Here is an 18,890-nt window from a genome sequence, read left to right on the forward strand (position 1 = left end):
GTTGCTTTTTGCTGAACATAGAAGGTGGAAATTTCCCCACACAGCGATCATAATGCAATAGCAAGAACAGTGTTCTAAGTTTTGAAGACTAATCCCCAGAAACATATGGACATGTTGGTGATGGTTCGACAGTGACATAAAAAACAACCTAATCTGAATGTATGCGAAACCCATTATGAGTTCAACATTGGAGCTCAATGGGAATTTCATGGCTGCAATATTTTTTTATGGTAAACAAAGAAAAAACTATTTCCAAGGGATATTTACATTTCAACTTGCTGGATATTGGTCTCGTACATGTAAAAGCTGGTGCTCAGAGCAGACAATTAGCATTCGCAATAGATGTTTTGCTTTGGAACCTGAGAGTCAGCCATGGCATTTACCAGGAGTTCTGAACATAAAATGTGCTCTGAAAATTGCAATATTAAATGTAGCGGATACGAACATGCGCCCCATTAGGTCAGCACGGTCATTTCCGTCTTATTCCCATCCTTGACACCAGCCTCAGATTTTTCAAATACAGCAGCCTTATAATATGCATACACAATGCTTTGGTCTACTTTTTTACAGAAACTTTTACAAATGTTTTTCTACTTAGGAAAAATAACTATCATGTCATAAGGGGTCTCCAACCTTTTCTTAGGGAGAGCTACTTCTGTTAATTGAAAATCATTGTTAACTACTGTAGGCAAAGCAACTCGTGCATTGTTAACAGACACCCTCACACCCAGTTTAATTGACTGTAAGCTTAATATCCATGGAATCAGATACTAAGATTTGAACAAAGTACTTTTACTAGGGGCTCTAAGACAGGGCTGCCATGTGCATCAGTGAAAACGTGGTCTTTGGGGAAATATGAATGTGTACGTATGATATTTGTGTATGTGTGAATTAGAGCCGATGTTGTATGTACTTATTGCATAGGGCATACCTTTTGCCATATGCGGCTCCTTTGCATGTAAAACACAAACACACATACATATTTGTAATTGTGAGATGTTAGAAATTGGGTCTCTATTTGGCTGAGGTATGCACCTTGTCCAAGTTGGGACCCCAATACCAATCAGGGTAAGTTAGATAAACACTAAAGGAAAACCTGGCTCACCCTCTGGTAGCTTGGCACAAAGCAGTCAGGCCTAGCTAAAGAGGCAACGTGCAAAGTATTTGTGCAACACACACAAACACAGTAACACAATGAAAACACCATAAACATATTCCACACACGTTTAGAATAGTAGAAAATACTATTATGGGAAAAACAAGACCAAAATGACAAATATCCAATAAGTAGAACCATAGTTATGAATTTTTAAAGAATGATCCAAAAATAGTTCTTAGAAGTCAATAGCCCTAGAAGGTTGCTTGAGGTCACGCTAGACAGAGGTAAATCCACATTTAAGGCGACCACAACAGATGGCAAGTTGGCTACGGGACTCAGACAGGTCCCTCTGACAAAGTACCTTGGCTAGAGCAAGTGTCAACGTCAAAGACTCGATGCAAGGAGTCCAGGAGGCGATGCTTTGTCCTCGATCCCGTTTATGGTGTCGAAGCGTTGGGCTGATCCATTCAGTCAATAAAGGCTTCAGCACTAAACTACTTTACAATGGAGATGCTGCGTTGCAGTCAGGCTGTGCTGTCCATCAGCGTCGAGCTGCACAGTCTGCCGAGGCGATGTCATTGATCGGCTCCTGTGTCGAATGGCAATGTTATGTTATGTTATGTTATGTTAGTAGTTTTTATAAGGCGCACAGCTGCCCCAGCCAAGGGGCGTCCCGGCGCCTGATCAGGTACCACAACACAACAAATCGATGCTGGGAAGGAAAAGGAGGGAATCAGTCAGTGGTTGCGAACAAAAAAGTTTTTATGGCGCGCCTAAAGGAAGTAAGATTGTTCAAGGCTCGAATATGGACAGGGAGAGAATTCCATAATCCTGCCGCTAATACTCGAAAAGAGCGACCTCCCATCCTACTCAGTCTAAACCGTGTATTAACCGCCAGATGGAGAGATTCCGATCTAAGGGACCGCGTAGGAACATAGGAGGAAACAAGCTTAGCAAGGGCTGGAGGGGAGGAAAGCTTCAAGATTTTAAATGTCAGGCACAGAGCCTTGAATTTAATTCTCTGTCTGACCGGCAGCCAGTGGAGAGAGGTCAAAACTTCAGAGACAGAGCACTGTCTAGGCAGGCCAACGATGGCTCGCGCCGCGGCATTCTGCACCCTTTGCAATCTGGTAGCCTCCGCCTGATTCACTCCAAGCAGCAGCGCACTCCCATAGTCCAGCCGAGAAAGAATGGAGGCTTGGACCACCAGTTGCCGAGTAGAGGGGTCGAAGAATTTGAGGACCGGTCTCAGCCCTCGCAGAATACCATAACAGGTAGCTGCAACCTTCTTCGTGTGGCTGGTGAAAGAGAGTGTGGGATCCAGCCAAACCCCCAAGTTCTTAACTTCGGCAGCTGGGATGGGAGTCACCCCCAATTCTGGAGGCCACCACTGGTCTCCCCAGAGCTCCGCCTGCTTTCCTAATATCAGGACCTCGGTTTTTTTGGCATTTAACTGCAAAGAGTTAGTTCGCATCCAATTTGCCACGGCTATGAGTCCTGCACGGAATCTGGGAGCGTTCACCTCGGGGTCACCGCTGAGTGTCACCGCCAGCTGCGTGTCGTCGGCGTACGATGTCATGGTTAGGCCACATTGTCTGACAACTGCAGCCAGCGGTTTCACATATAGGTTAAACAGAGTGGGGCTCAACGCAGAGCCCTGCGGAACCACCAGCCCCAATGGATGGAAAGGGGACTGACAAGGTGGAATGGCTACTTTAAAAGACCGGTCCGAGAGGAAGGAGCGAAACCATTGGAGAGCAGTCCCCTCAATTCCCACTCCCTCCAAGCGCTGGATCAGAATGTCGTGAGACACCGTGTCAAACGCGGCGCTCAGATCTAACAAAAGGAGCGCCGCTGTCTGCCCAGCATCCAGCACCGTACGCAAGTGCTCGGTCATAAAGAGCAGTGCAGTTTCGGTGCTGTGTTGTGCACTAAATCCATTCTGGCTCTGGTCAAGAATGTTATTTCGAGAAAGGTGGGCAGACAAGATGGAGTTGGTTACGTTCAGTACAAAATTGTCACTGCATTGATGTTGATGGTTCTGGACAGCAGAAATCAAGCTGTCCAAGCCAGCCACGACTGAAGAGAGTCACTTAGAAGAGCAGGACTCACACATGGAAGAATCCAGGTGTTGTTGAAGAGTTGCAGGAAGTCTTTGATAGCCCCAGAGACTTCAGAACAGGGGGCAAGCCAGCAAGCCCTTGGATTCTCTCTGGGTTCAAGTGAGATGGGACCAGTACTTGTCCTCAGCAGGGCAGAGATCAGCAGGCAGCATGGTAGCTCAGCAAAACAGAGAAGCAGGTCCTTCAGAACAGTAGGTCAAGCAGTGTCGTCATCCTTGTGGAACAGCAGTCTTTACTCATGGCAGAGTTCTTCACAGGTCCAGTAGTGTACTGTCTTGGTGGGGTAGGAGCCCAAGGAATTATACACAAAGGTGCCTTTGAAGTGGGGGTGACTTCAAATAAGGCCCTTGAATTGCACAGGCCTCCTTTCATCCCATCCCTGCCTGCTAGGATATCTGTGGGGGTAATCAGCCCTTTGTGGGGACACATGCCACTGCCTATTCAGGTATTAGTGTCAGCCCCCTCCCTCTTTCTGCTCAGGATGAGATATCAGAATGTAGATGAAAGCAGATAAGTTCTCTGTCACACCCACCCTTCCTGTGTTTGTGGCTTTCTGGAGGGAATGCACAAGGAGTAGCTGTCTCCCACACCAGACATGTATTGGAGGCATGCTGAAAGGCACACAGAGCAGTAAGAACAGGGAAATGACCACTTTCCAAAAGTAACATTTCTAAAACAGTCATGTTAAATCCAACTGTAAAACTAAAGAGGATTTATCAGTACCATTCCAAAGATATAAAACATTATACAGCTACTCCTTTCTTTATTCAGGAATTTCAGCTTAAAAGTGTTTTAAGGAATTTCCAATGCTAGCATATGAGAGGGGTAGGCCTCAAAATGAATTTTGCTGTTTGCCACTACCAGGATATGTAAAACTTAGAAGTACATGTCTTACCTTTTAGTTACACTGCACCATGCCCTAAGGGCTACCTTGGGCCTACCTCAGGTGTGACTAATGTCTGATAAAAGGGGAATTTATGGCTTTGCTAGTGTTTTTAAATTCCAAGTCGAAGTGGCAATAAACTGCACACACAGTCCCTGCAATGGTAGGCCTGAGATAGGTTTGAAACACTAATTGTGTGGGTAGCACAACCAGTGCTGCAGGCCCACTAGTAGCATTTAGATTACAGGCGCTGGGAATATGGTATACCACTCCACTTTACAAGAGACTTTTAGGTAAACTAAATATGTCAATCAGGTATATACCAATGTCACCATGTTTAGAGGAGAAGCACATATGCTTTAGCACTGGTCAGTAGAGGTAAAGGGCTCTGAGTCCTAAGGCCAAAAAAAGATACAGCAAAAAGTGGAAGTAAGCAGGCAAAAGGTTTGAAGGAAGACCACCCTATGGATGACAGGCATGTCTGGACTGGCCATAGCGGACACCGGGCATTTCCCCGGTCGGCCGCCAGGGTTGGGGCCTGTTTTTGGACCCTTGGGGCAGTTTTTGTTACCGGGCCGGCAATATTGGCCCCATGTAACAAAATCGTCCGAAACCGCCCCTTGCAAAAAGTTCAGCCGCACCTCCAACCTCCCCAAGGGGGTCTGCCGAGCAGTTTGCAAGGGCCGGTTTCGGTTCCCAGTCTGGCCCTGATGACAGGTCTAACGGGAGAAATGTAAAGTGCAGAAAAATATTCTGCAAAAACGTTCATAATATGTAACATTTTTGTGGGCTTTTAAATTCTCTTCTCATTAAAGAAATATTTTTCAATTATAAATATGACACAATTTCTATCAGCCTGTGGGAGCAAACTGCCTGCTATGTGTGTAAATACAACACTTTGAAATAGGAAAAACTTAAACTGAAGAGTTAACTTTATGGTTATATGGACTCCATAAAACTAATAATTAAAAAATTCTCCCATTTCAAAGTGTCACATCTACAAACAGCAGGCGTTTTGTACCCAGTGGCCTGTAGAGACCTGGCCAAAAGGACAGAAAAGCAAAGCCATTTGTTTAAATGGGAGGAATTTAAAGAGAAGAGACATGCTTCATAAAGTATTAAGACATAATTAGTGTAATTAAAAGTGGAGGAAAAACATTAAGACAATATTTCCTAGAAATTGTTTTCTTCAATTTAAATTTCTCTCATTCAAAAAGTTACTGTATTTTTCATTTATAAATATGGCACAGTTTCTACTGCCCACAGGTAGCAAGAGCCCTGCTGTTTGTAAATGTGACCGTTTTGAAATGGGAGAAAATTAAAATGAAGATTTTTTATGATTAAGTTCACTCTTACTTTTTATCTTCTCCCATTTAAAAGCATTCAGAAACATCATTTTGTTCTCAGCTCTAATGTTGAGTTGGCAAGGACTTTTATTAAAATGGTAATTAAATACCTCAGGGCTTCAGTTCTTCACATCTGTGCCCCTTCCTGGGTTCTAATCCTGACTCGAGCATAAATCTAACTCAAGCACTGCTTATTATCAGGCCCTGCTATTTGCAGCCTGGTGAAAATAATGTAAAACAAACATAGGCTTACCTTAACTTTACAAGGAAACTGTGACCCTGTGCCTATTTAAAAATGAACTTAAGACTTTGAGAAACTCTGAAAGTGTCTGTGAGTGACTGGTAGCTCGTGTTCAACAGGTTGGAGACACCTGCCATACATGCTTGCAGGCTGTATCGATATGGTTTCATGTTACCTTTTATTTGCCCATTTCTGTAATGCTCTAAAACTCAGTTCCAGAAGTAGGGATTCTGGTAGGGGCATTACTGTACCTCTTTTCTGTATAACAGTATTTTCTCCATACACACATAACCCATATGCTATTGCAGCATGAAGGTTGAGGTGGCTGGTGAACAACTGCTTAAACAGTTCTAATTCTGCATTTGTTAATATTGGGTATTGTTAGTACTAGAATAATAAATAAATATGTTTAGTTTCTGTAATGTAAATGAAAAAATCTTGGAAATTAATCAAGTTTCAACAATTAAGCGGAGATCACTAGATCAAGGTTATTTATTAACTGATTTCAGGAAGCAGCCAACCTGGGTCTAGTCCATCAGGTAAAAAAATGTAGGAGAGCATTTTTTGACTCAGGCTCATATTCGAGCACTAACAAACGCATAGAAAAGACAACACAAAATATAGTTTTGGCCCCAAAATGCACGCTTTGCCATTGTAGTCCCTAGCCTCAAAGGCAACTGTTTTGAGTGTGCAAGTTGCACTTATGAAAGGGCAGAATGTTGTCACTCCAAGTGCGATTAGCCAATAGCTGAAGTAGGCTGACACATTGCCCCATGTTATATGCTGCAGTCTGCAGAAGAAAAATGTAAATACATAACAAATGAATGGATGACGAGGGCTGGATGTAAACCCCTTTAACCCCTTTGCTGCTAGGCCTTCTCCCACCCCCATCCCCCGTGCTAAGCCTTTTTTTGGCTATTTGGGGTAGTTCGCGCTTAGGCCCCTGTAACTTTTTGACCACATAAGATATCCATGCCAAATGTGCATCATTTTTTCCAACATCATGGGGATTCTAAAGGTACCCAGGGTTTGTGTTTTCCCCTGGAGGGGACCCAGAAATTAGCCAAAATACAGGTACATTTCGTTTTGTTTTTGAAAAAAAGGGCTACAGATGAAAGTGTCTGTTTTTTTCCCTGCAAATGGTATCAAAAAAGGGGTTGTGGTGCTGAAATCACCATCTTCGCAGCTTTCAGGGACAAGCAGACTTTTGTCAGAAAACCAACATTTTTTACACAGTTTTGGCATTTTTCTGGGACGTAGCCTATTTTTGCTATTTTTTGTGTTTTCAACCTCTTTCCAGTTAATGGTAGAATTGGGTATGAAAGCAATAATGGATCCTGGAAAGCTATGCATTTTACAAAAGTAGATACAATTCTGAATTCAGCAAGGGGTCATTTGTGTGGATCCTTCAAGGTTTCTTTATAGACCCAACTGTTGAATATAGGAAAAATTGAAAATTGGTTGAAAAAAACAGCCTTTTGTATCAATGTTTTCACCTGTAACTTATTCTAATTATGACAGCTCTTTGAAAGCAGTATACCGTTACATCCACTAGACCTTACTGGCTGTGGGGATATATAGGACTTGTAGGTTCACCAAGAACCCGACGAACCCAGAGCCAAAAACTGAGCAGCAACTTGGAATGGTTTTTTATTATGTACCGGGAATAAAGCAATTTTTATGGCAAAATGTATACATGGAAAAATCGGTATGAAAGACACCTATGTATTTTGAAATGAGAACAAATATAGAGTTTAGAAACAGTAGATATTTGCACATTTCCGAAATTGGGAATACTCATACTAGCATGAGAATTATCGGTCATTTTTCAAAATGACTTCTTTTTTACACATTTTCTTTCATTTGGAAGGCAGAAATGCATCACAAGTCAATAGGTAATAACAGTTGCTTTACAAACTTGAATTACCCTAAGTCTCCCGATAAAAATGGTACCTCAATTGTGCGGGTAGGCATTGTGCCCACGACAGGAAACGGCACAAAACGCAACGTGAACACACCACATTTTCTCAATGAAAAATTATCCTTTTTTTGCAAAGAGCCTAGCTGTAGATTTTGAACCCTAGCTCTGCCGGCACCTAGGGAAACCTAGCAAACCTATACATTTTTGAAAACTAGACACACAGAGAAATCCAGGATGGGGTGACTTGACTGCCTCTCACCAGGTTCTGTTACCAAGAATCCCTTGCAAACCTAAAAAATTGTCAGAAAAACCACATTTTCCTCTCATTTCTGTGGTGTAAAACTCTGGAATCTGCGTGGATCCACAACATTCCACCCACCCCGCGTTCCCCAAAGTCTTTAAAGAAAAATGGTACCTCAATTGTGTGGGTAGGCCTAGGGCCAGCAACAGGAAACAGCCCAAAACACAACGTGGACACACCACATTTTCACAGTGAAAACTGACCCTTTTTTTGCAAAGTGCCCAGCTCTAGATTTTGAACCATAACTCTGCCAGCACCTATGGAAACCTAGCAAACTTATACATTTTTGAAAACTAGACACCCAGGGGAAACCAGGATGGGGTGACTTGACTGGGTCTATCCAGGTTCTGTTATCCAGAATCCCTTGCAAACCTAAACATTTGTCAAACAAAACACATTTTCTGTGGTGGAAAGTTCTGGAATCTGTATGGATCCACAAAATTCCACCCACCCCGCATTCACCAATGTCTTCCGAGAAAAATGGTACCACACTTGTGTGAGTAGACATAGGGCCCACAACAGGAAGCGGTCCAAAACGCAACGTGCACACACCACATTTTCACAGTGAAAACGAACCCTATTTTTGCAAAGTGACTAGCTCTAGATTTTGTACCCTAACTCTGCCAGCACCTAGGGAAACCTAGCAAACCTATATATTTTCGAAAACTAGACACCCAGGGTAATCCAGGATGGGGTGACTTGACTGGCTCTCACCAGGTTCTGTTACACAGAATCCCTTGCAAGCCTAAGAATTTATCAAAAAAACAATTTTCCTCACATTTCTGTGGTGGAAAGTTCTGGAATCTGAATGGATCCACAAAACTCCACCCACCCCGCGTTCCCCAAAGTCTTCCGAGGAAAATGGTACCTCACTTGTGTGGGTAGGCCTAGTGCCCGCGACAGGAAACGGCCCCAAACCAATGTGGAAACACCACATTTTCACAGTGGGAAGGCACCCTTTTTTTACAAAGTGCCTAGCTGCAGATTTTGAACCCTAGCTCTGGCAGCACCTAGGGAAACCTAGCAAACCTATCCATTTTTGAAAACTAAACACCCAGGGGAATCCAGAATGGTGTGACTTGACTGGCTCTCATCAGGTTCTATTACCCAGAATCCCTTGCAAACCTAAAAATGTGTACAAAAAAACCACATCTTGCTCATTTTCTGTGGTGGAAAGTTCTGGAATCTGTGTAGATCCACAAAATTGAACCCACCCCGCATTCCGCAAAGTCTTCCAAGAAAAATGGTACCTCACTTGTGTGGGTAGGCCTAGGGCCCGCGACAGGAAACGGCCTAAAAAGCAACGTGGACAAACCACATTTTCACAGTGAAAACTAACCCTTTTATTGCAAAGTGCCTGGCTCTAGATTTTGAACCCTAACTCTGCCAGCACCTAGGGAAACCTAGCAAATATATAACATTTTTAAAACTAGATACCCAGGGAAATCCAGGATGGGGTGACTGGACTGGCTCTCACCAGGTTCTGTTACCCAGAATCCCTTGCAAACCTAAATATTTGTCAAATAAAACACATTTTCCTCACATTTCCGTGGCGGAAAGTTCTGTAATCTGTGTGAATCCACAAAATTCCACCCACCCAGCATTCCCCAAAGTCTTCCGAGAACAATGGTATCTCACTTGTGTGGGTAGGCCTAGGGCCCACAACAGGAAACGGCCCAAAACACAACGTGCACAAACCACATTTTCACAGTTAAAACGGACCCTTTTATTGCAAAGTGCCTAGCTCTAGATTTTGAACTCTAACTCTGCCAGTAACAAGGGAAACCTAGCAAACCTATACATTTTTTAAAACTAGACACCGATGGAAATCCAGGATGGGGTGACTTGACTGGCGGTTACATTTCTGTGATGGAAAGTTCTGGAATCTGCGTGGATCCGCAAAATTCCACCCACCCGCGTTCCCCAAAGTCTTCCAAGAAAAATGGTACCCCACTTGTGTGGGTAGGCCTAGTGCCCGCGACAGGAAACGGACCCAAACGCAATGTGGACACACCACATTTTCACAGTGAAAAGGCACCATTTTTTTACAAAGTGCCTAGCTGCAGATTTTGAGCCCTAGCTCTGGCGGCACCTAAGGTAACCTAGCATACCTATACATTTTTGAAAACTACACACCCAGGGGAATCCAGGATAGGGTGACTTGACTGGCTCACACCAGGCTCTGTTTCCCAGAATCACTTGAAAACTTAAACATTTGTCCAAAATAAAAACACATTTTCCTCACATTTCTGTGGTAGAAAGTTCTGGAATCTGCGTGGATCCACAGAATTTCACCCACCCTGAGTTCCCCAAAGTCTTCCTAAAAAAATGGTACCTCACTTGTGTGGGTAGGCCTAGTGCCAGCATCAGGAAACGGCCCAAAATGCAACGTGGACACAACACATTTTCACAGTGAAAACGGCCCCTTGTTTTGCAAAGTGCCTTGCTATAGATTTTGAACCCTAGCTCTGCCGGCACCTAGGGAACCTAGCAAACCTATACATTTTTTAAAACTAGATACCAAGGGGAATCCAGGATGGGGCGACTTGTCTGGCTCTCACATAGTTCTTTTACCCAGAATCCCTTGCAAACCTCAACATTTGTCAAAAAAAACATTTTCCTTATGTTTCTGTGGTGGAAAGTTCTGTAATCTGTGTGGATCCACAAAATTCCACCCAGCCCGCATTTCCCAAAGTCTTCAGAGAAAAATGGTATTTCACTTGTGTGAGTGGGTCAAGTACCCGCGATAGGCAAGGGCCCAAAACCTGTTGAGGTGACTTCAAAATTACCTATCACAAAACAACCTGGTTTTGTAAGGGGGGGTCCCATTCTTACAAACCCACACATATCTGAAAACTAGACACCCTGGGGAGTCCATCAAGGTATGGTTTGCGTGGGTCCCCAAACATTTCCCTACTGAGAATCCCCTGCAAATCTCAGATTTCGCTGAAAAAAACACTTTTTCCCACATTTCTGTGTGAGAAAGTTCTGGAATGTGCGTGGATCCACAAATTTACTTCTACACAGCATTCCCCCAGGTCTCCCAATAAAAATGGTTCCTCACTCGCGTGGGTGGGTCAGGTATCTGTGACAGGCAAGTGCCCTAAACCTATTGAGGCGACATCAAAATTACCTGTCACAAAACAACCTGGTTTTGCAAGGAGGTTCCTGTGAGTTTTTGTCCCCGGGCTCGCCGGCCACCTAGGGAAACCTACCAAACACACACATTTCTGAAAACTAGACTCCCGGGGCAGTCCAGCAAGGTATGGCTTGCGTGGGTCCCCCAACCCAAAATCCCCTGCAAACCTCACATTTTGTTGAAAAAATCTATTTATTCTCGCATTTCTGTGTGGGAAAGTTGTAGGATCACTGGTCTGACACAAATTTCCTACCACCCAGCGTTCCGCCAGGTCTCCCAATAATAATGGTATCTCACTTGTGTGGGTAGGCATAGTGGCTGCAACAGGAAATGGCCCAAATCATACTGTGGAGACTTCAAAATTACCTATAACAAAACTACCTAGTTTGGGGGGGCACCTGGGATTTTGACCCCGGGCTCGCCATCTATGGAAACCTACCAAACCCACACATTTCTAAAATCTAGACACCCTGGGGAGTCCAATGAGGTATGGCTTTCATAGATCCCCCAACATTTCCCTATCCAGAATCCCCTGCAAACCTCAGATTTAGCTGACAAAAACACATTTTCCACATATTTTTGCGGAATCACCATGGCGGCACAAATGTCCTACCCACAGCATTCTCCTTAGTGTCCCGAGTAAAATGATACCTCACTTGTATGGGTGTCCAATGCAGATTTGGCCGAAAACGTTTTTTTTTTACATGTAGCGCTTAGAATTCTCGGTGATATACCCTTATTTCTTATGTTTTGGGATCTTCCCAGTCACAGGTCCTTGCCCCACCCACACAAGTGAGGTATCATTTTACTCGGGAGACTGAGGGGAACGCTGTGGGGTTGGACATTTGTGCCGGCACAGTGATTCCATCCAAAAAATATGTGGAAAATTTGGTTTTTTTCAGCTAAATTTGAGGTTTCCAGGGAATTCTGGGTAGGAAAACGTTGGGGGCTCCACGCAAGCCATACCTCGCTGGACTCCCTAGGATGTCCAGTTTTCAGAAATGTGTGGGTTTGGTAGCTTTCCAAGATGGCCGCCGAGCCCGGGGCCAAAAACCCAGATGACCTCTTTTGCAAAACCAGGTGTTTTTGTGATGGCTTTTTTCATGTCGCCTTTTGGTCCCTTGTGTGTCGCGGGTACTTCACCCACCCATGCGAGTTATGTATCATTTTTATCGGAAGACCTGGGGAAACGCTGGGTGATAGGAAATTTGTGGATCCACGTAGATTCCAGAATTTTCCCACACAGAAATTTGAGAAAAAAAGTGATTTTTTCACCTAAATTTGAGGTTTTCGGGGCATTCTGAGTAGGGAAACGTTGGGGGACTCAAGCAAGCCATATCTCGCTGGGCTCCCTAGGGTGTTTAGTTTTCAGAAATGTGTGGGTTTGGTAGTTTTCCAAGATGGCCACCGAGCCCGGGGCCAAAAACCCAGGTGACCCCCCTTGCAAAACCAGGTTGTTTTGTGATAGGAAATGTTGATGTCTCCTCAATACGTTTTGGGCCCTTGTCTGTCGCGGGTACTTAACCCACCCACACAAGTGTGGTATCATTTTTGTCGAGAGACCTGGGGGAATGCGGGGTGGTAGGAAATTTGTGGATCCACGTAGATTCCAGAACTCTCCCACACAGAAATTTGAGAAAAAATCAATTTTTTTCAGCTAAATTTGAGGTTTGCAGGGCATTCTGGGTAGGAAAACGTTGGGGTACCCACGCAAGCCATATCTCACTGGACTCTCAGGGCGTCTAGTTTTTAGAAATATTTGGGTTTGGTAAGTTTCCCAAGAAGGCCGCTGAGCCCGTGGACAAAAACCCAGGTGACGGCCCTTGCAAAACCAGGTTGTTTTGTGATAGGTCATTTTGATATCTCCTAAATTGGTTTTGGGCCCTTGCCTGACACGGGTACTTGCCCAACCCACGTGAGTGAGGTAACATTTTTATTGGGACACCTGGGGGAACGGTGGGTGGTAGGAAATTTGTGGATCCACATAGATTCCAGAACTTTCCCACACAGAAATTTGAAAAGAAAGTTCCCCAGAATGTGAATGTGAGGAACATGTGCTTTTTTTGACACATTTTGAGGTTTACAAGGGATTCTGGGTAACAGAAACTGATGAGAGCCAGTCAAGTCACCTAATCCTGGATTTCCCTGGGTGTCTAGTTTTCAAAAATGTATAGGTTTGCTAGGTTTCCATACGTGCCGGCAGAGATAGGGTTCAAAATCTACAGCTAGGCACTTTGCAAAAAAAGAGTCAGTTTTCACTGTGAAAATGTGGTGTGTCCATGTTGTGTTTTGGGCCGTTTCCTGTCGTGGTCACTAGGCCTACCCATACAAGTGAGGTACCATTTTTCTCAGAAGACTTTGGGGAATGTGGGTGGGTTGAATTGTGTGGATCCACGCAGATCCCAGAACATTCCATCAAAGAAATGTGAGGAATTCTTTTTTTTATAACTAAGTTTGAGGTTTGCAAGGGATTCTGGGTAAAATAACCTGGTGAGAGGCACACAATTCACCCCATCCTGAATCCCCTTGGTGTCTAGTTTAAAAATATATACAGGTTTGCTAGGTTTCCCTATGTGCCGGCTGCGCTAGGGCCCAAAATCCACAGGAAGGCACATTGCTAAAAACAAGTCTGTGCCTAGTGGGCTTTCTGCCGCCCTGGGGGAGGTTCAGGGGGGGTTGCCCCAATATGCCCCCAAGGGGAGCAAAAAGACTGTAGCTTTGTTTTTTGGGGGTGGAGGCATTGGTATGCCCATTCTGGGCAGCCCCCACCCCCACGCATATAAAAGCCAGCATTATCGCTGGTGCCTAGTGGGCTTTATGCCCCACAGGGGGCAGATCAGGGTCCACTGCCCTCATCCGGCCCTCGGGGAGGCAGAAAGACTGTGGCATTTATTTGGGGAGGTGTGGGCATTGGCATGCCCATTCCAGGCTGACCTCAACCCTGAATAAAAAAATAAATCCTGAGGCCTAGAGGGCTTTCTACTTCCTTCCGGAGCGCAGATAAGGGTTATTGCCCAAATATGCCTCCGGGGAGGGGCAGAAAGACTGCTGTAATTGTTTTTGGGATGGGGCATTATCATACCCATTCTGGGCAGCCCCCACCCCTACATTATAAAAAAATACCCTGGTGCCTAGTGGACTTTCTGCCCCCCCAGGGGCAGATCAGGGGCTATTGACGCATCTGCCCCTGGGGGGAGCAGAAAGACTGTTGCAATTTATGGTGGGGTGGGGCATTTCCATGCCCTTTTTGGGCAGCCCCCACCCCAATATCAATAAAAAAAGTCCCTGGTTTCTAGTGAGCTTTCTGCCCCTGGGGGGGCAGAATGACTGACATTTCTCTGGGGGTATGGGGGCATTGCCATGACCTTTTTGGGCAGCCCCCACCCCAAAGTCAATAACAAAATAAACAATCCCAGATTTCTAGTGGGCTTTCTGCCCCCCCCCCCGGGGACAGATTGGGGCTAGTGCCCCCATCTGCCCCCGGGGGGGCAGAAAGACTTGCATTTCTCTGGGGGGGGGGGCATTGCCATCACCTTTTTGGGCAACCCCCACTCCAACGTTAATAAAAAGAAAGTCCCTGGTTCCTAGTAGGCTTTCTGTCCCCCCTGGGGCAGATTGGGTGCCACTGCCCCCGTCTGCCCCCTGGGGCGTCAGAAAGACTGACATTTCTCGGGGTGGGGACATTGCCATGCCTTTTTTGGGCAGAACCCACCCCAAAGTCAATAAAAAAATAGTCCCTGGTTTTTAGTGGGCTTTCCGCCCCCAGGGGGGCAGATTGGGGGCTACTGCCCCCCAGGGAAGACAGAAAGACTGACATTTCTCTGGGTGTGTGGGGGCATTGCCATGACCTTTTTGGGCAGACCCCAATGTCAATAAAAAAATCCCTGGTTCCTAGTGGGCTTTCAAAGTCCCCCGGGGAAGATTGGTGGCTACTGTGGGGGGGAGAAATACCTATATTTCTCTGGGGGGGTGGGGGCATTGTCATGCCCTTTTTGGGCAGCCCCTTTCCCAACGTCCATAAAAAAATTATCCCTGGTTTCTAGTGGGCATTCCGCCCCTGGGCGGGCAGATTGGTGGCTACTGCCCCATCTGCCCCACAGGGGAGCAGAAAGACTGTTGCGACATAAAAATATGGGGGAGCAAAGGACCTTGCCCAAGGGGCTGCTGCCCCCTCCCTGGTGCTAGTGGGTAGATACCTGCTTGGGGATCACCCTCCTGGGGTGAACCCCAATTGGGTATCCACAAGGGATGGGTACCATTGGAAAAGGGAGATTCTCCCCTTTCAACGATACCCCTCCCATCTTTTTCAGTGCTTGAGGGGCTGAGATAGCCCCACAAGCACCAAAACTGAGAAACTGGAACTAAGTTTCAGTTTCGATTTCGTTGCAATGACAATAGCGCGAAATGCGCGCGATCGTCATTGCAATGAAATTCCAAAATATGCCTGGGGAGGTTGGGGAAGCTCTTCCCCACCTCCCCAGGCAAAAAAAATGGAAAATCCCTCTGCTGTATGCAGCTGAGGGATTTCCTGAGAATGTGCTCATGACGGAATGCTTCCGTCATGAGCACACTAGAACTTGTACTCATGACAGAATCATTCCGTCATGAGCATAGAAGGGGTTAAATAAGTATTTATTTTATTTATGTATTCTATATTTAATAGTTTGATATAGCACAATGGTATCAGAGTGCTTTACATCACTACATGTTCGTAACAGATCACTCATAAAATCAGTAAAACTGAATTGAATCAAAACATATCAGAATTAGGAAGATAAATAGCAGTGGAGGGAAATGAGTTGTGTGGGAGGTAGATGTCCTGCTAGTTGAGATATTTGTTGGGGAGGAGATCCTTTAGCTGTCTCTTGAAGATCAGAGGGCTTATTTAAAAAGCCTCTTACACTGCCAGTGCGTCACTTTTTTTGACTCACCGGCGGCGCAGGATGCTGGCCCATATTTATAAGCCCACGCAAAGCCGCCCTGTGTGGCTTTTCATGGCCTTGTAAATATGGCCCATGTTCACGCATTACTTTGCGTGAAAGGGGCATACCATGGGTGTTGCTGTGGGTGTTCCCACGCAACACCCATGGATTCTGCTGTATTACCTGATTTACAACGTTTCAATAACCCTACGCATCCTCAGGGGAGGTGTAAGAGTGGTGCAACAAGGAAAAATACTTCTGTTTGCATTCTGCAGCACACAGAAAGAGGAAAACGCCATCAATGTTTTTGTGCAGGAAGGTGTCCCTTCCTGCACAACAACAATCATCCCTGCAACGTGTGCACCCTTGCACATTTGTGGAAGGGTGCCTGCTTTGGCATCTGAGCAGGGGAGAGCACAGGGAGGCGCTGTATTGCTGTAAATATGGAGCATCCCTGTGCTTTTAAAATGATGCAGATCTGCTCAGCAAAATGGCTTGTGGCGCCACGCTGCATCATTTCCTCGTGAATGAGACCCAAGAAAGTAGGAGTTTGTCCTGATATGTACTGGAATGGAGTTCCCGATTTTAGGGGCATTGCTCACAAAGGAAGTGATATATTGGAAGTGAAATGTTTGTGGGAACTAAAAGGTCTTGGGTAAAGTCAGACGTAAAAAAGAAAGCAAGTGCTTCCGGACCAGGCCCAGATTTACTTGGCACGTAGTCCTAATACCAATGTTTAGACTCATCATGGGTGCTTTCTATTTTGGTACGCAAAAATAAACAGGTATGTACAGATAATCTGGTGCAGAGATATTTATTTGAGTGGACAAGCCACAGTTGGAACTTGGAGTCCAAGAACATCAATTCACCAAAATGCCAGGGGTAGTAGAAGTGACATCACATGCCATTTGACCTTTACATTCACTCACACACACATGCTCAAACAATCACACACAATTACACAGACACACATACTCTCTCACATAAACACACTCTCACCTGCCTGCGTGTACACAACATTCATTTTTAAATATATATTTTTACTTTCCTCTGGCACTAGGGAGGGTCACATTCCAGCTAATAGTACTCCATTTGTTATTACACCAATAGTGAATAATATGTTTCTAATCACTATTTTGTAATACATTTTCTTCATAAAACAAGGAAAATGGAGTCCCAACCGATGTCTATAAGGACACGCTTCTTCTATGCTGCTGCCTCTGATTTTGCTACCTCTGAGGCTATGGGTCGCAAATACAGTACCAGTGGTGACTAGGGGCAAGTCATCAGTCACAGCTGCGACTCTTAGTGACACCTAAGTGACATCCATGCTGGAGTCATCGCCTTGTTTCATAGTGACAATACCACTAGACTACTAAGTTGGAATGTTTAAATTGGACTGTTAAATTTTTTTAAGGCACTCTTTGCTCTTGGAAACTTATAAATAAAATACAATTAAAATACTGTTTCATGGCTAAAGTGGGAGAGGGATATTACAAATGACAATTGCAAAACAACTGCAGCAAATTAACAATACGACACCTAATGCAACTACACAACACAAAACACACACAACGAAGCAGAATAACACAGCAATACAACACAAAACACATACTATTAATAAATAGAACACAGTATAACAAATCACAGGATGTAAACACAATTCAGCAACCTAACGCAATATTAACAGAAAAATTAACGACTAAAACAGAACAGCTATTAAACAGCTCAATAACAAAGCAGCAGAACACTGCAATCAAATATCTCCACACACAAACACATAAAAAAATTAACAGGTAACAACAATATTAAACAGAATACAGCACAGTAATGACATAGAAGAACAAGTACAACCCAGTTCATTCAATCTCCTTTCGCCAGTGAAGCAGAGGGCGCTGTTCCTTACCAGTGGCACGCCGAGCTTCACGAGCTCTTTGGTTTCCTGCAGGCAGCCGGTGGGGATGATCCCGGGCAGCCATCGCGCGCACCCTGCAGAGCAGCACCGGGGAGTCTCCGAGTCAGGAGCTGTCGGCACCAGGCCCACTTTGTCGGCGTTATTTCCACTGGTGGCAAAAATATCCATGTAGAAAATTCAGCGAAGCTCTTAAAATCAAAAGATTTTTAACGTCTCTCTTCGAGCGAAAGAAGCAGTAAAACACCGCATCAGCTCGGTGTACAGTGATGTTTGTTATGCCCCTCCCCCTCCTTTCTGAACTAACTTTTTGCATAACGATCTGCTGTAGGCATCAAAGGCACACGACTTTGGAAGGCAGGGATGTTTTAAGGGTTTTTGGCCCCCTGGGCCAAATGTATTTTGGGGCCCTTGTTTGGAACAGCTTTGATATTACGATCCAGGTTCAGCTTTTCATGCCCTCTTTGGTCAAATTCTAAATGTGTGAACATCTGATATTCAGGGATAGTGATTTGTGTTTTCACAATAGCAGCTCATTACTGCAAATAATCTCTTTGACACCCTCCCATTTCTCATAAGTGAGGTCCTGTATTGATCTAAAATAAACTTTTTGGGGCAGATTTATGAGCCCCTTGCACCACTTTTGCGTCACTTTTCCCATGTTAAAAGTGACGCAAAAGTGGGGCAAGGGGCTCATAAATCTGCCCCTTTATGTTTAGTGCATAAAACATAAACACATTTGTCTACAAAATGTCTGTAATAGACTCTTACACATTAAAAATGATAGAAATACACTATTTACAACAATTTGTTTAAAAAGTATTTAAGGTCATCAGGGCAAGACTCTCTGCAGAACATAGCTGGGTCTATCAGGGTGCCCCCCTGAAAGACTGGGGCCCTGGGCCAGAGCCCACTTTGCCCATGTTTTAAAAAGTCTCTGTTGGGGTCCCTCCTGTCTTTGGGAGCAAGTAGTTGTTCAGTAGCCTAAAATGAGGGCAGTTTT

General features: G+C 44.8%; 1 protein-coding gene across 1 annotated transcript in view; it reads right to left on the reverse strand.

The window, feature by feature from the left end:
* LOC146858423 (multidrug and toxin extrusion protein 2-like) overlaps positions 1 to 18,141 on the reverse strand; it is a 1,295,341-nt gene extending 1,277,200 nt beyond the window's left edge. Inside the window, exon 1 of the mRNA XM_085649342.1 lies at positions 17,882 to 18,141. Coding sequence (XP_085505468.1) covers positions 17,882 to 18,058 — 177 coding nt within the window. The 5' untranslated portion in view covers positions 18,059 to 18,141. The remainder of the gene's footprint in view (positions 1 to 17,881) is intronic.
* Positions 18,142 to 18,890: the final 749 nt, after the last annotated feature.

Source organism: Triturus cristatus, chromosome 3_2, assembly GCF_964204655.1.
Source record: "Triturus cristatus chromosome 3_2, aTriCri1.1, whole genome shotgun sequence".
NCBI lineage: Eukaryota > Metazoa > Chordata > Amphibia > Caudata > Salamandridae > Triturus > Triturus cristatus.